This window comes from Mustelus asterias, unplaced genomic scaffold (assembly GCF_964213995.1).
Source record: "Mustelus asterias unplaced genomic scaffold, sMusAst1.hap1.1 HAP1_SCAFFOLD_897, whole genome shotgun sequence".
Lineage (NCBI taxonomy): Eukaryota > Metazoa > Chordata > Chondrichthyes > Carcharhiniformes > Triakidae > Mustelus > Mustelus asterias.
Genome location: NW_027590843.1, coordinates 107,509 through 122,594, shown reverse-complemented (window position 1 = coordinate 122,594; position 15,086 = coordinate 107,509). Strand labels below are relative to the sequence as shown.

General features: G+C 53.8%; 1 protein-coding gene across 4 annotated transcripts; it reads left to right on the top strand.

Moving 5' to 3' along the window:
* Nucleotides 1-4,920: 4,920 nt before the first annotated feature.
* On the top strand, nucleotides 4,921-13,675 carry mgp (matrix Gla protein). Of its 4 annotated transcripts, XR_013496434.1 has the most exons (6): nucleotides 4,921-5,056; nucleotides 8,783-8,812; nucleotides 9,211-9,280; nucleotides 10,881-11,672; nucleotides 11,703-11,733; nucleotides 11,766-13,675. XR_013496434.1 is itself a non-coding variant. In XM_078205666.1 (4 exons), the coding sequence occupies exons 1-4, from the start codon at nucleotides 5,002-5,004 to the stop codon at nucleotides 11,086-11,088; spliced, it is 363 nt and encodes a 120-aa protein (XP_078061792.1). In that variant the 5' UTR covers nucleotides 4,921-5,001; the 3' UTR covers nucleotides 11,089-13,675. The 4 variants fall into 4 exon arrangements, 2 of the variants coding, with proteins under 2 accessions (XP_078061792.1, XP_078061793.1); XR_013496433.1 differs by having other exon boundaries at nucleotides 10,881-11,733; XM_078205666.1 differs by having other exon boundaries at nucleotides 10,881-13,675.
* Nucleotides 13,676-15,086: the final 1,411 nt, after the last annotated feature.

Below are 15,086 nucleotides of genomic sequence, written 5' to 3'. Positions count from 1 at the left end.
CATATAGCGCGCAAGAAACAATACTTCTCACTGTATCCCAGTACACGTGACAATAATGAATCAAATCAACTCAAAAATGATCCAAAGCCTTACCCTGTGACTGTGCCCTCGTGTTTTAGATTCCCCGACTAGCGGAAAGAATCTCTCAGTTTTAGTTTCACACTTGCTACGTATTTGAGACACTGCGCTGCAAGGACACAGACTCGTTTCACTCTGATTGCCTACCCCACGATGTGGAGGTACCGGCGTTGGACTGGGGTAAGCACAGTAAGAAGTCTCACAACACCAGGTTAAATCACCAGGCAGGAGTGTTCCCTTCCTGTGGGGGAGCACTTCAGCAGTCACGGGCATTCAGCCTCTGATCTTCGGGTAAGCGTTCTCCAAGGCGGCCTTCACGACACACGACAACGCAGAATCGCTGAGCAGAAACTGATAGCCAAGTTCCGCACACACGAGAACAGCCTCAACTGGGATCTTGGATTCATGTCACACTATCTGTAACCCCCATGACTTGCCTGGGCTTGCAAAATCTCACTAACTGTCCTGGCTGGAGACAATACACATCTCTTTAACCGGTGATTAACCCTCTCTCCACTCACATTGTCTGTACCTTTAAGACTTGATTACCTGTAAAGACTCGCATTCCAACCATTATCTTGTAAATTGAGTTTGTGTCTATGTATGCCCTGTTTGTGAACACAAGTCCTCACTCACCTGAAGAAGGAGTGACACTCTGAAAGCTCGTGCTACCAAATAAACCTGTTGGACTTTAACCTGGAGTTGTGAGACTTCTTAATGTGCCTACCCCACCCCAAAGGAGTAACTGACTGCCTGTTCCCAGGTCCCAGAGGTGGGAGGACAGTGATTAACCCGCACCATCAACCTGTTTGTCCCCCCCGCCCCCCAACACTGAGCTATTTCTGGCCACTACAGCACTTGGTATGTCTTCTGAGTTAGTTTACTGATGTTAAATAAAGGCAGGCTCCGGAGCCAGGAATGAATGTCGTCGGAATGTTTATTGACTTTGGGAATGTTATCTGATGAGAATTTGCGGTGAAGAATTTTTTCAAGATGTTTTCAAATAGTTGGGGATTAGTTTGGGATTGGAGAATATTTTTACATGAGCTGGTTTAAAGGGACAGTTCGTGCCAAAGAGAATCGTCTCATTGTGAACATTGGGCATGGAACGACGAGGTGTTGTTGTTGCTCCCCCTGTCCAATTGTGTCAGGTTAGCAAATCGGAGGAAAATCTGCGTTACGATGTCCCAAAGGGCTTCACAGTCAATGAACTACTTCTCAAGATAGTCCTTGTAAAGCAGGACAAAGCCAGCTCCCATAAACGATACTAACCAGATGATCTGTTTTTCAGTGTTGGTAGAGGGATAAATATTGTTCAGGACAGAGGGGTAAACCTCCCCCACACTTCCTCAAAATAACAGCGTCCCCGCCGCTCCCCTGAGAGGGTGACAGAGTCTTGCTTTCAGAATCCGGCACAAGCTGATGGAATCAACTCATCTCAGGGTCAGTGAGATAAACACAAAATCGAGAAGAATACTTCAGTGCATTAGAGAGTTCCGCCCAGCCAGAGGGTCAGTACTGAGGGAGTGCTGCACTGTCAGAGGGTCAGTGCTGAGGGAGTGCCGCACTGTCAGAGGGTCAGTACTGAGGGAGTGCCGCACTGTTTGAGGGTCAGTGCTGAGGGAGTGCCGCACTGTCAGAGGGTCAGTACTGAGGGAGTGCCACACTGTCAGAGGGTCAGTACTGAGGGAGTGCCGCACTGTCAGAGGGTCAGTGCTGAGGGAGTGCCGCACTGTCAGAGGGTCAGTACTGAGGGAGTGCCGCACTGTCAGAGGGTCAGTACTGAGGGAGTGCCGCACTGTCAGAGGGTCAGTACTGAGGGAGTGCCGCACTGTCAGAGGGTCAGTGCTGAGGGAGTGCCGCACTGACAGAGGGTCAGTACTGAGGGAGTGCCGCACTGTCAGATGGTCAGTACTGAGGGAGTGCCGCACTGTCAGAGGGTCAGTACTGAGGGAGTGCCGCATTATCAGAGGGTCAGTGCTGAGGGAGTGCCGCACTGTCAGAGGGTCAGTACTGAGGGAGTGCTGCACTGTCAGAGGGTCAGTACTGAGGGAGTGCCGCACTGTCAGAGGGTCAGTACTGAGGGAGTGCCGCACTGTCAGAGGGTCAATACTGAGGGAGTGCCGCACTGTCAGAGGGTCAGTACTGAGGGAGTGCCGCATTATCAGAGGGTCAGTGCTGAGGGAGTGCCGCACTGTCAGAGGGTCAGTACTGAGGGAGTGCCGCACTGTCAGAGGGTCAGTACTGAGGGAGTGCCGCACTGTCAGATGGTCAGTACTGAGGGAGTGCCGCACTGTCAGAGGGTCAGTACTGAGGGAGTGCCGCATTATCAGAGGGTCAGTGCTGAGGGAGTGCCGCACTGTCAGAGGGTCAGTACTGAGGGAGTGCTGCACTGTCAGAGGGTCAGTACTGAGGGAGTGCCGCACTGTCAGAGGGTCAGTACTGAGGGAGTGCCGCACTGTCAGAGGGTCAATACTGAGGGAGTGCCGCACTGTCAGAGGGTCAGTACTGAGGGAGTGCCGCATTATCAGAGGGTCAGTGCTGAGGGAGTGCCGCACTGTCAGAGGGTCAGTACTGAGGGAGTGCCGCACTGTCAGAGGGTCAGTACTGAGGGAGTGCCGCACTGTCAGAGGGTCAGTACTGAGGGAGTGCCGCACTGTCAGAGGGTCAGTACTGAGGGAGTGCCGCACTGTCAGAGGGTCAGTACTGAAGGAGTGCCGCACTGTCAGAGGGTCAGTACTGAGCGAGTGCCGCATTGTCAGAGGGTCAGTACTGAGGGAGTGCCGCACTGTCAGAGGGTCAGTACTGAGGGACTGCCGCACTGTCAGAGGGTCAGTACTGAGGGAGTGCCGCACTGTCAGAGGTTCAGTACTGAGGGAGTGCCGCACTGTTGAAGATGCCATCTTTTAGTCAACTCCAAAACTCGGATGACTCGGGTCACTGTCTGTGCGGAGTCTGCACATTCTCCCCGTCTCTGCGTGGGTTTCCTCCGGGTGCTCTGGTTTCCTCCCACAGTCCAAACATGTGCGGGTTAGGTGGATTGGCCATGGTAAATTGCCCCTTAGTGTCAGGGGGATTAGCAGGCTAAATACATCGGGTTGTGAGGATAGTGTCTGGGTGGGATTGTGGTCGGTGCAGACTCGATGGGCCAAATGGCCTCTTTCTGCACTGTAGGGATTCTATGATTCTATGTAATGTCAGATCTCTCCATCCATCTGTCCAATATGGATTCTCTCAGTGAAATTTTCAAATGTCAGTGTTTCCCCAGATATCCCAGCGGGTGGCATTCCCCCCACCCCTCCCCTGAAACCCCCTCCCCCACGAGACCCCCTCCCCACCTGAGAGCCCCTCCCCCGAGAGCCCCTCCCTCCCCGTGACCCCCTCCCCCCGAGACCCCCTCCCCCCGTGACCCCCTCCCCTCCAAGACCCCCTCTCCAGCCCCGAGACCCCCTCTGCTGCTCCGAGACCCCCTCTCCAGCCCTGAGACCCCCTCTCCAGCCCCAAGACCCCTTCTCCTGCTCCAAGACCCCCTCTCCAGCCCTGAGACCCCCTCTTCAGCCCTGAGACCCCCTCTCCAGTCCCGAGACTCCCTCTCCAGCCCCGAGACCCCCTCTCCAGCCCTGAGACCCCCTCCCCTGCTCCGAGACCCCCTCTCCGGCCCCAAGACCCCCACTCCAGCCCTGAGACCCCCTCTCCAGTCCCGAGACTCCCTCTCCAGCCCCGAGACCCCCACTCCAGCCCTGAGACCCCCTCTCCAGGTGTGAGACACCCCTCTCCTGCCCCGAAACCCCCTTTCCTGCTCCGAGACCCCCTCTCCAGGCCCAAGACCCCCCTCTCCTGCCCCGCCACTCCCTCCCCCGCTCCGGGACACCCTCTCCAGGCCCGATACCCCCTCTCCATCCCCGAGACCCCCTCTCCATCCCCGAGACCCCCTCTCCAGCCCCGAGACCCCCTCTCCTGTTCCGAGACCCCCTCTCCAACCCCGAGACCCCCTCTCCAACCCCGAGACCCCCCTCTCCTGTTCCGAGACCCCCCTCTCCTGTTCCGAGACCCCCTCTCCATCCCCGAGACCCCCTCTCCAGCCCCGAGACCCCCTCTCCGGCCCCGAGACCCCCTCTCCGGCCCCGAGACCCCCTCTCCATCCCTGAGACCCCCTCTCCAGCCCCAAGACCCCCCTCTCCAGCCCCAAGACCCCCCTCTCCAGCCCCGAGACCCCCTCTCCGGCCCCAAGACCCCCTCTCCGGCCCCGAGACCCCCTCTCCTGTTCCGAGACCCCCTCTCCAACCCCGAGACCCCCTCTCCAACCCCGAGACCCCCTCTCCATCCCCGAGACCCCCTCTCCATCCCCGAGACCCCCTCTCCGGCCCCGAGACCCCCTCTCCATCCCCGAGACCCCCTCTCCGGCCCCGAGACCCCCTCTCCGGCCCCGAGACCCCCTCTCCGGCCCCGAGACCCCCTCTCCTGTCCCCCCCCCCCCCCCTCTCTCGATGGCGTTCCGGGACAATCGGTTCCTGAGTGTCACATTCTGAATGCTGCTGCTGAAATCACAGATGGCTGAAGGAATTGACACCCGCGAGGCGCCTTGCGCCTAACTCCAAAATAACTTCACCCACTGCAACCCAAACCCTCGTTATTCTGGGAATTCAGGACTCTGTGTTACCTGCAAAAAAAAATAATTTGCTGCAAAAAGAATCTTGGAGAGAGACAACTTGGCAGCAGCAACTGATTTCACAATCGTTCCACTGTCCTCTGCGATCTCTTGCCAAAATGCCCACACCCGTCAAAATCAGAATTCGTCAGAACTTTCTTCACTTGTGTAAATAAACCGCCTCTTAAAATCCCGTCCCCAGCCCAGTTTAGCTCAGACGCTCGCTGCTCTTGTTGGTGTGACAGAGACACAAACTGTGCAGTTTCGGAAGCGAGATGCAGACCCTGATTCTCCTCTCAATCTGTGCGCTGGCAGCTCTCTGCGGAGCAGGTAGGAACCGCAGAATTATCGCTGCAAAACTTCCCTCAAATCCAGCCCCAAGAATCAGCAAGATTTCATTTCGCAAATGTCTCCAGGCTTAAAACTAGATACTCAGGGCAAGATATTCATCTGAATTTTTTCACGGTGAATTATCAGTGCACGCACAAATTGAAGGTTTAAATGCTGGATTGACCCGGGCTGTGGGACGAGGTCACTCTGGACTCACTGGGCAACCTCTCACCTCGGAGTGAGACAGCTCTGAGTTTAATGAGCATTTCCGGCATTTAAGGACATGATCGAGACTGAGACTGCACCCCTGCACTGAGGGAGTGCCGCACTGTCAGAGGGTCAGTACTGAGGGAGTGCCGCACTGTCAGAGGGTCAGTACTGAGGGAGTGCCGCACTGTCAGAGGGTCAGTTCTGAGGGAGTGCCGCACTGTCAGAGGGTCAGTACTGAGGGACTGCCGCACTGTCAGAGGGTCAGTACTGAGGGACTGCCGCACTGTCAGAGGGTCAGTACTGAGGGAGTGCTGCACTGTCAGAGGGTCAGTACTGAGGGAGTGCCGCACTGTCAGTGGTCAGTGCTGAGGGAGTGCCGCACTGTCAGAGGGTCAGTACTGAGGGAGTGCCGCACTGTCAGAGGGTCAGTACTGAGGGAGTGCTGCACTGTCAGAGGGTCAGTACTGAGGGACTGCCGCACTGTCAGAGGGTCAGTACTGAGGGAGTGCTGCACTGTCAGAGGGTCAGTACTGAGGGAGTGCCGCACTGTCAGTGGTCAGTGCTGAGGGAGTGCCGCACTGTCAGAGGGTCAGTACTGAGGGAGTGCCGCACTGTCAGAGGGTCAGTACTGAGGGAGTGCCGCACTGTCAGAGGGTCAGTACTGAGGGAGTGCTGCACTGTCAGAGGGTCAGTACTGAGGGAGTGCCGCACTGTCAGTGGTCAGTGCTGAGGGAGTGCCGCACTGTCAGAGGGTCAGTACTGAGGGAGTGCCGCACTGTCAGAGGGTTAGTACTGAGGGAGTGCCGCACTGTCAGAGGGTCAGTACTGAGGGAGTGCTGCACTGTCAGAGGGTCAGTACTGAGGGAGTGCCGCACTGTCAGAGGGTCAGTACTGAGGGAGTGCCACACTGTCAGAGGGTCAGTACTGAGGGAGTGCCGCACTGTCAGAGGGTCAGTGCTGAGGGAGTGCTGCACTGTCAGAGGGTCAGTACTGAGGGAGTGCCGCACTGTCAGAGGGTCAGTACTGAGGGAGTGCCGCACTGTCAGAGGGTCAGTACTGAGGGAGTGCCGCACTGTCAGAGGGTCAGTACTGAGGGAGTGCCGCACTGTCAGAGGGTCAGTGCTGAGGGAGTGCCGCACTGTCAGAGGGTCAGTACTGAGGGAGTGCCGCACTGTCAGAGGGTCAGTGCTGAGGGAGTGCCGCACTGTCAGAGGGTCAGTGCTGAGGGAGTGCCGCACTGTCAGAGGGTCAGTACTGAGGGAGTGCCGCACTGTCAGAGGGTCAGTGCTGAGGGAGTGCCGCACTGTCAGAGGCGCTGTCTTTTGGATGAGATGCAAAGTTAAGGTCCCCTCCTCTGTCCCAGGAGATTGTGATAGTTCCCGCAGTCACTGTGCCTGACAGTCAGTGTCCTGTTCAATACTTATCCACGAAGGATTCTCATTTAAACGGTTCCCCTCCCTCCCTTCCTTCCCACGCTCTGCCTGAGATCCAGAGAAACTCTCGGATATTCGGCTGTCTGCTAGTTTTACAGGAGTCAGCTGTGGCAATCTGGAAGTTAAGGAGGGTCAGTGTTAGTTTAATTAGTTCGAGCTGCCACTTTGGCGGTTCATCAATTCCTTGTTGCAGTAATTTGCAAATTTACAAGTAACAGATTGTACAAATTACATCGGAGAGGGTGTTGCGGAGGTGGTGGTTTGGACAGGAATCTGACACTCAGGGCATTGGGATTGGCACAGTGAGTCCTGGGCAGACAGGGTGGGTACTGTCCCCATCACATTGAATGAGTGGAGAAGTCCGGGAAAGGCATTGAGAGATCTTTACAAACACGGGGAGAAGATTCTTCAAACCCAGTCACTGAGGAGTGTAACAATTGTCACAAATTTAATCAGCAAATTCCCACTGATTCTCTGCATTCTCGGAGTCGCTGTGCCTGGATTCAGTGAGGTGGACACGGAGAGAAGTCCAGAATTTAACTGCACTGGTGATTGCTAAATTAAACTAATCCTCCGTGGTTCAGCTGACTGATGTAGACACCGTCCTAGAGTATAAAAGCTGGAGTCTGATGATGCAGCTGTATAGAACGCTGGTTAGGCCACATTTGGAATACTGCGTCCAGTTCTGGTCGCCGCACTACCAGAAGGACATGGAGGCATTGGAGAGAGTGCAGAGAAGGTTTACCAGGATGTTGCCTGGTATGGAGGGTCTTAGCTATGAGGAGAGATTGGGTAGACTGGGGTTGTTCTCCTTGGAAAGACGGAGAATGAGAGGAGATCTAATAGAGGTATACAAGATTATGAAGGGTATAGATAGGGTGAACAGTGGGAAGCTTTTTCCCAGGTCGGAGGTGACGATCACGAGGGGTCACGGGCTCAAGCTGAGAGGAGCGAAGTATAACTCAGACATCAGAGGGACGTTTTTTACACAGAGGGTGGTGGGGGCCTGGAATGCGCTGCCAAGTAGGGTGGTGGAGGCAGGCACGCTGACATCGTTTAAGACTTACCTGGATAGTCACATGAGCAGCCTGGGAATGGAGGGATACAAACGATTGGTCTAGTTGGACCAAGGAGCGGCACAGGCTTGGAGAGCCGAAGGGCCTGTTTCCTGTGCTGTACTGTTCTTTGTTCTTTGTTCTTTGTTCTGTGTATCATGTGTCTTTGTAGAGGCTTAATACAGAAAAGGGGAACAGAACGGCACAGTGGTTAGCACAGCTGCCTCACAGCGCCAGGGAACTGGGTTCAATTCCGCACTCTGGTGTCTGTGGAGTTTGCACGTTCTCTCTCGAACTGTGTGGCTTTCCTCCTGGTGCTCCAGTTTCCTCTCACAGTCATAGAGGTTTCCAGCATGGAAACAGGCCCTTCGGCCCAACTTGTCCATACTGCCCTTTTTTTTTAAACCATTAAGCTAGTCCCAATTGCCCGCATTTGGCCCATATCCCTCTATACCCATCGTACCCAGATAACTATCTAAACGCTTTTTAAAAGACAAAATTGTACCCGCCTCTACTACTACCTCTGGCAGCTTGTTCCAGACACTCACCACCCTCTGTGTGAAAAAATTGCCCCTCTGGACCCTTTTGTATCTCTCCCCTCTCACCTTAAATCTATGCCCTCTAGTTTTAGACTCCCCTACCTTTGGGAAAAGATATTGACTATCTACCTTTTCTATGCCCCTCATTATTTTATAGACCTCTATAAGGTCACCCCTCAGCCTTCTACGCTCCAGAGAAAAAAGTCCCAGTCTATCCAGCCTCTCCTTATAACTCTCCCTATTAGTCCATAGATGTGCATCAATCCCAGCAGGAATCCTATTGAAATTCCCATCACAACGATTCTCGATGATTTTAAATCACCAGGAATTCTGTGTTTAGACCGATTTTAGTAGTTAAGTGTCACTAGTTAAGATTTAGAACAGTTCCAGTTTGCTGGTTTTACTAGTTAAGCCTGGTTAAGCCTGGTTTGCTGGTTTTACTAGTTAAGGCTGGTTCGTTTTACTAACTATTGCGGTTTCTCATTGCAGATTCCTCCGAGTCGAATGAAATCGATGATGGTAAGTGGAGCTTACAAACAGCCTCTTTGTGACACGATGCTCACACTGTGCAAACATCAAACCCGTCCTGTCATAGCACTGGTTAACACTGGCACTGGGGGAGGGACACTGGGAGAGAGACACTGGGGGAGGGACACTGGGAGGTGGACACTGGGGGAGGAGACACTGGGAGAGAGACACTGGGGGGAGGGACACTGGGGGAGGGGCACTGGGGGAGGGGCACTGGGGGAGAGACACTGGGGGAGGAGACACTGGGGGAGGAGACACTGTGGGGGGAGACATTGGGAGTGGGACACTGGGGGGGGGGGACATTGGGGGAGACATTGGGACAGGGACACTGGGGGGAGATACTGAAATTGTGAGAATTCTGATGAATTAACATTTCCCTGTTTCTTTAGTTCTGTTCCTCGGGAGGCGAGACGCGAATTCCTTTATGAGACAACCCCGCCCACCCAATCACTGGGACAGGTTTGTTAGTTTTAAAAATCTCCTCCAGTTAATGATCTCGGATTTCCGATGTGAATTTCTAACATTCCGACCCCGGGAGCAAACAGCAGCAGAGTTATAAACGAGGCAGCGAGGGGACTGGGAGGGGCTGAGGTCAGTTCGGTAATTGGGTTTATTAAAGAGTGAGCGGGATTGAGGGGGCTGTTAGCTGAGTTGTTTCGAGGCCCAGTGTGCGGTTCCGATAAACATGATGATGTCATGGCTGAACTCGACCGGGGCCTGTTGTGGCTGAACTAGGCCGGGGCCTGTCCACCCTGCTACCTCAAGCCTGATGTGGATTGGTGTCCAACCAGTTCAATAACCAACTGCCTCTCGCTCTTTCTCTGGGGAGATCCACCTGGAATATTCCCGGCTCAATAGAGTGGGAATGATGGGCAGGATTTTCCCAGTGCTGGGACCAGCAAATGGTCCAAAGATGTGTGGGTTATGTTGATTGGCCATGCTAAATTGACCCTAGAGTCAGGGGGATCGGCAGGGTAAATACGTGGGGTTATGGGGATAGGGCCTGGGTGGGATTGTGGTCAGCGCAGACTCGATGGGCCGAATGGCCTCCTTCTGCACTGTGGGGATTCTATGAAATCACCATCGATTTTGGCGGGACTGGAAGACCCAACGTTTGGCCAATGGCGAGCTGTTTCTGCCATGGGAAAACCCACCAAGGGGATGTGGGTGGGTGGGTGGGGAGGGAGGGGGGGGGTGGGTGGGGGGGGAATTGGGGAGGGAGGGGGTGGGTGGGGGGGGAATTGGGGAAGGAGGGGGGGTGGGTGGGGGGGGAATGGGGGAGGGAGCGCTGGAAAATTCCAGCCAATGTTTCTACTTACAGAGAGTCCAGAACTAGGGGCTGTGAATGTGAGAGAGTCACGAATAAACACACCCAGGAATTCCGAGCAACCTCTTCACCCAGGGAGTGGGGGGAATGTGGGACTCGCTCCCACGGGGAGTGGGGGGAATGTGGGACTCGCTCCCACGGGGAGTGGGGGGAATGTGGGACTCGCTCCCATGGGGAGTGGGGGGAATGTGGGACTCGCTCCCACGGGGAGTGGGGAGAATGTGGGACTCGCTCCCACGGGGAGTGGGGCGAATGTGGGACTCGCTCCCACGGGGAGTGGGGAGAATGTGGGACTCGCTCCCACGGGGAGTGGGGAGAATGTGGGACTCGCTCCCACGGGGAGTGGGGAGAATGTGGGACTCGCTCCTACAGAGAGTTGGGGGAATATGGGATTCACTCCCACAGGGAATGGTTGAGGTGAACTGTGTTGATACATTTCAGAGAGTGAAGGAATATCGGAAAGGAAAATGGATAGAGAGAATCAATTCTGATTTGGTGGAACAGGATAGAGGGGCTGAATGGCCTACGCCAGCTCCTTATTAACCCTCTCCGGGGGAAGCGAAATCTGTACCTGAGGGAGAATGGGTTTTAGAAAGATATCGACAGGATGAGATGAGGAGAAGGAGGTTTACACGGAGTTTAGACACAGGAACGGAGCAGTCGGGAATCGTGGCCAGTTTCTGTGCAGTCATTTGCTGTGGTTTTTATTAAGAGGCTGATGTATTCTCTCAGCAGGGACCAATTCAAGTCTCCACGGGAGAGGACAAGGGAGAAGTGTGAGGAATATCGGCCGTGTGAGCGACTGGCGAGACAAGTGGGGCTGAAGCGTGCCTACGGGAAATATTTTGGGAACAGGAGGCAGCGACCCAGTACCTCCGGGAGACTGAGGCCCCGCAAGTACCGGGCCAGCCGCTACAGGAATCATCACTACAGATACTAGGCAGCGCTGCCAACGAAAGGATGGCCCAAAAACACAGAATTCAAATCAAATCCACAGTGAGCAGGATAATGTTACCTGGGAAAAGGGTCAGGGAAGCCCAAAGCAACAGAAGACGAAAGGACTCGGCTTAGATCAGCCTCTCCTGGCCTCAATCTGACTCGATTTGTTTCCCCTGCCTTAACCTCTGACCCTGATTGGCACTGAATGGGTTACATTGGCTTTACCCCCTGCCCAGTGCCCACCCCTGGCAGCCCTTTGGGTGAATGGATTCAGGTCTAACTCCAGCCCCTCCCCCCACCATTCACCAACCTAAATTTGCCAAATTGAGATGGGGGCTGACACTCACCCCCGCCCCCCCCCCAATCCTACACCCCCCCCAAACCCACCCACCTACACCCCCACCCAACCCCCATCCAACCCCCATCCACCCCCCAACCCCCATCCACCCCCCAACCCCCACCCACCCCCCAAACCCCATTCACACCTCAACCCCCACCCAACCCCCACCCATGTGACCATGTGTCCCAAACGGTAAAATACATGGGCCAATCAGAATGAATGTTGCAGAGGGAGTTAGAGACAGAGTTCACTCACTCGGAGGGAGTTAGAGACAGAGACACTCACTCGGAGGGAGTTAGAGACAGAGTTCACTCACTCGGAGGGAATTAGTGACAGAGTTCACTCACTCGGAGGGAGTTAGAGACAGAGACACTCACTCGGAGGGAGTTAGAGACAGAGTTCACTCACTCAGAGGGAGTTAGAGACAGAGTTCACTTATTTGGAGGGAGTTAGAGACAGAGTTCACTTATTTGGAGGGAGTTAGCGACAGAGGCACTCACTGGGAGGGAGGGGGAGACAGAGACACTCAGTAGGAGGGGCAGCAGGTGGGGGTGTATTGTTGCACTGTGAAGGGTAAGATATTGGGCTATAGTGTCTCTCGAGTGGATGTCCAGGGTAGGGGAAAGCGGGAGGGATAAATACTAATCCCCTCATTGGGCTACAGATTGGGGAATTCCTTCTCAGAGCCAGTTGTTGAGTTGATCTGGTGCTTTTGAAACAGGCCTCTGGTTAAGGAAGTGGTTATGTTACTGGGCTAATAGTCTGGAGAATTTTCACTCGAATCCCACCTGGGTAAATTGTGAATACAAATTGAGTTTAAAAAAGCATTTTGTTCTTCAGGGCAGGATACCCCCTGTCCTTACCCAGTCGGTGTCTGTACGTGACTCCAATCCCACACCGATGTGATCGATTCTGAACTAACCTCCTGGAGTGATTTAGCAAACCGCACAGTGATATTCATCAGTTCAGCATCAAGCTCTCCAAGGGCAAAGAGGGCAACAAATGCCCGCCTTGTAGGTGATACCCTGAGGCTGTTATTGAGGGTAAATGGGTGAGAAAGTCATTGCCCCTCACAGAATCTTTACCTCACCACCTGACCATCTGAAAATCAGATTCTAAGTGCACTGACCTACGGCGCAGGCCCCGTGTTCAGGAAAAAAATTCAACAACCCCAAGATTATAATCCTGTTCAATCTCCTGTTAAGTTGCTGGTCCCTCGGCACCAACCAGGAGAGAGGGGGGGTGCCGGGGGGGGGGGGGGGGGGGGGGTGGTGGAATTACCCCATGTTCCACTCACTGAAATAAATCTACCCTTCGACCTTTGCTCTGTCTGCGTGGGTTTCCTCCGGGTGCTCCGATTTCCTCCCACAGTCCAAAGATGTGCGGGTTAGGTGGATTGGCCGTGCTAAATTGCCCCTTAGCGTCAGGGGGACTAGCTAGGGTAAATATGTGGGGTTACAGTGATAGGGTGGGATTGTGGTCAGTGCAGGCTCGATGGGCCGAATGGCCTCTTCCTGTACTGGAGGGAGTCGATGATTCTGTGACTGCCTCAGCAGTCCAGGCTGATGAAGTGAAAATGGGCCGGATTGATTTAGACTGGGTCAGAGAGTGCGGGAAGAGGCAGCCGGAGAGGGTGGAGGAGTTAGGAACACTCAGCCTCTCGGGGAGGGGGTGTACCTCTGGGTTAAGTGTTTGTGTTAAAGTGGGGAGTGAGGTTGGAATTCAATAGCTGCCCATTCTCAGCTGGTCCGGGGCAGCCCCCTGTCTAATTGCTGTGGTCACGGTTCTGTAGGAAGGTTCAATGGACGAGAAAGACGTCTCTCTTCAAAGCACGGAAATATCCAGAACAGGGGCCCAGAGACGAGGTTATGTTTTGGGGGAGGGTGGAGAGTAGAGTCTAGAACCTCCCATCCTCTCACAATACAGAGTGATTACTGTCCCTAACTTGTTAATAAATTTAGCGTCACATTCCCGGATATTGGTGACCTCAGGGCACAGACACTTTGAGTTCCCTTCTCCCAGTAACAATGTCCTTTGTGCTAATGATCTGTAGTCGAAGCAGCCTGAATTATATCGGTGAGAGAATCAGATAGAGAGCGAATATATACCTTGTAAATAAAGCTGTCTGCAACACGTCTCTACCCATTGCTTATCAATGTCTACTTAAAGCTTACAAACTAATCATTATTTGCACAATCATGGAAATCTACAATGGCATTTATAGAAATATATAATAAAAAATATCAAAACTCTTCACTCTGTCCTTTCCTTCAATATTATATCGAATCTATGGCGTTATCTGCCTCATCTCTTCCTGATCACAAACCTCTCAAAGTTCTCAGTTGGGCTGAATATCAAAGTCTATCATTCAGCCTCCTCTCCCTCACAGATCTCGCTGGATTACAGATCAATTTCCAGCCACACGCGCCCCAAGACGGGAAAATCCCGCCCGAGGTCAACGGACCTGGGGTTTGTGGTCCGTGTCCCGCCCGCTACAATTCCCGTGGCAGGCGGGACGGTAAAATTCCCAATGGGTCAAAAGTTGGTCTGTGTTGAGTTGGGAGGGGGCTACAGTTTGAATCCGGCCCCTGGATTGGGCAGCCGGAACGTTTACCCGCTTCCGGTTCATACAATCCCTACAGTGCAGAAGGAGGCCATCCGGCCCATCGAGTCTGCACCGACCACAATCCCACCCAGGCCCTATCCCCGTAACCCCACATATGTACCCTGCTAATCCCCTGGAGCTAAGGGGCAATTTAGCACGGCCAATCCATCTAACCTGCACATCTTTGGAGTGTGGGAGGAAACCGGAGCTCCCGGAGGAAACCCACGCAGGCACGGGGAGAATGTGCAAACTCCACACAGACAGTGACCCAAGCCGGGAATTGAACCCGGGTCCCTCGTGCTGTGAGGCAGCAGTGCTAACCACTGTGCCGCCCCATCACTGTGCCACCGTGCCGCCCCGTCACTGTGCCACCGTGCTGTTGTGGCACAGTGGTAAAGTCACCAAAGAGTAGCATGGACTAATGCTGTGGGACACAGGTTCAAATCCCTCTGTAGCAACTGGCGGAATTTCAATCCAATTAATAAAGCCGGTTTCAAAGTGGCGGCACTTGGGATGCCAAACAAGCGGGTTGCTTTGTTGTGGATGATGTCGAGCTTCCCGGGTGCTTGCACTCATCCAGGCAAGTTACTCGCCGCAGGATTCCCAGCCACTGATCTGCTCTGATAGCCACAGTATTTATACGGCTAGTCCAGTTCAGCTTTTAGCCAATGCCAGATTGTGGGGGATTCAGCGATGGTAACGCAATTGAATATCAAGGGGTGATATGGTTGGATCCTCTCTTGTTGGAGATGGTCATTTCCTGGCACTTGTGTGACTCGAATGTTATTTGCCACTTGTCAGCCCAAGTCTGGATATTGTCCAGGTCTTGCTGCATTTGGACATGAACCGCTTCAGTGTCTGAGGGGTTATATACTGAGGAGTAACAAATGGTAAACGTTGTGCAGTCATCAGCGTATATCCCCACCTCTGACCTTATAATAGAAGAAAGGACATTGATGAAGCAGCTGAAGATGATTGGGCCTCGGACACTCCCCTGAGGAACTCCTGCTGTGATGTCTTGCAGAATAATCCTGCAGATAATTGGCCTGAAACA

What these genes read in the sequence shown, in the direction of transcription:
- mgp (XM_078205666.1), top strand. Translation starts at nt 5,002, where the DNA reads ATGCAGACCCTGATTCTCCTCTCAATCTGTGCGCTGGCAGCTCTCTGC. An exon ending in GTCGAATGAAATCGATGATG is followed by an intron (nt 8,813 to 9,210) that starts GTAAGTGGAGCT and finishes CTGTTTCTTTAG; the next exon opens with TTCTGTTCCTCGGGAGGCGA. An exon ending in CCACCCAATCACTGGGACAG is followed by an intron (nt 9,281 to 10,880) that starts GTTTGTTAGTTT and finishes GTATTCTCTCAG; the next exon opens with CAGGGACCAATTCAAGTCTC.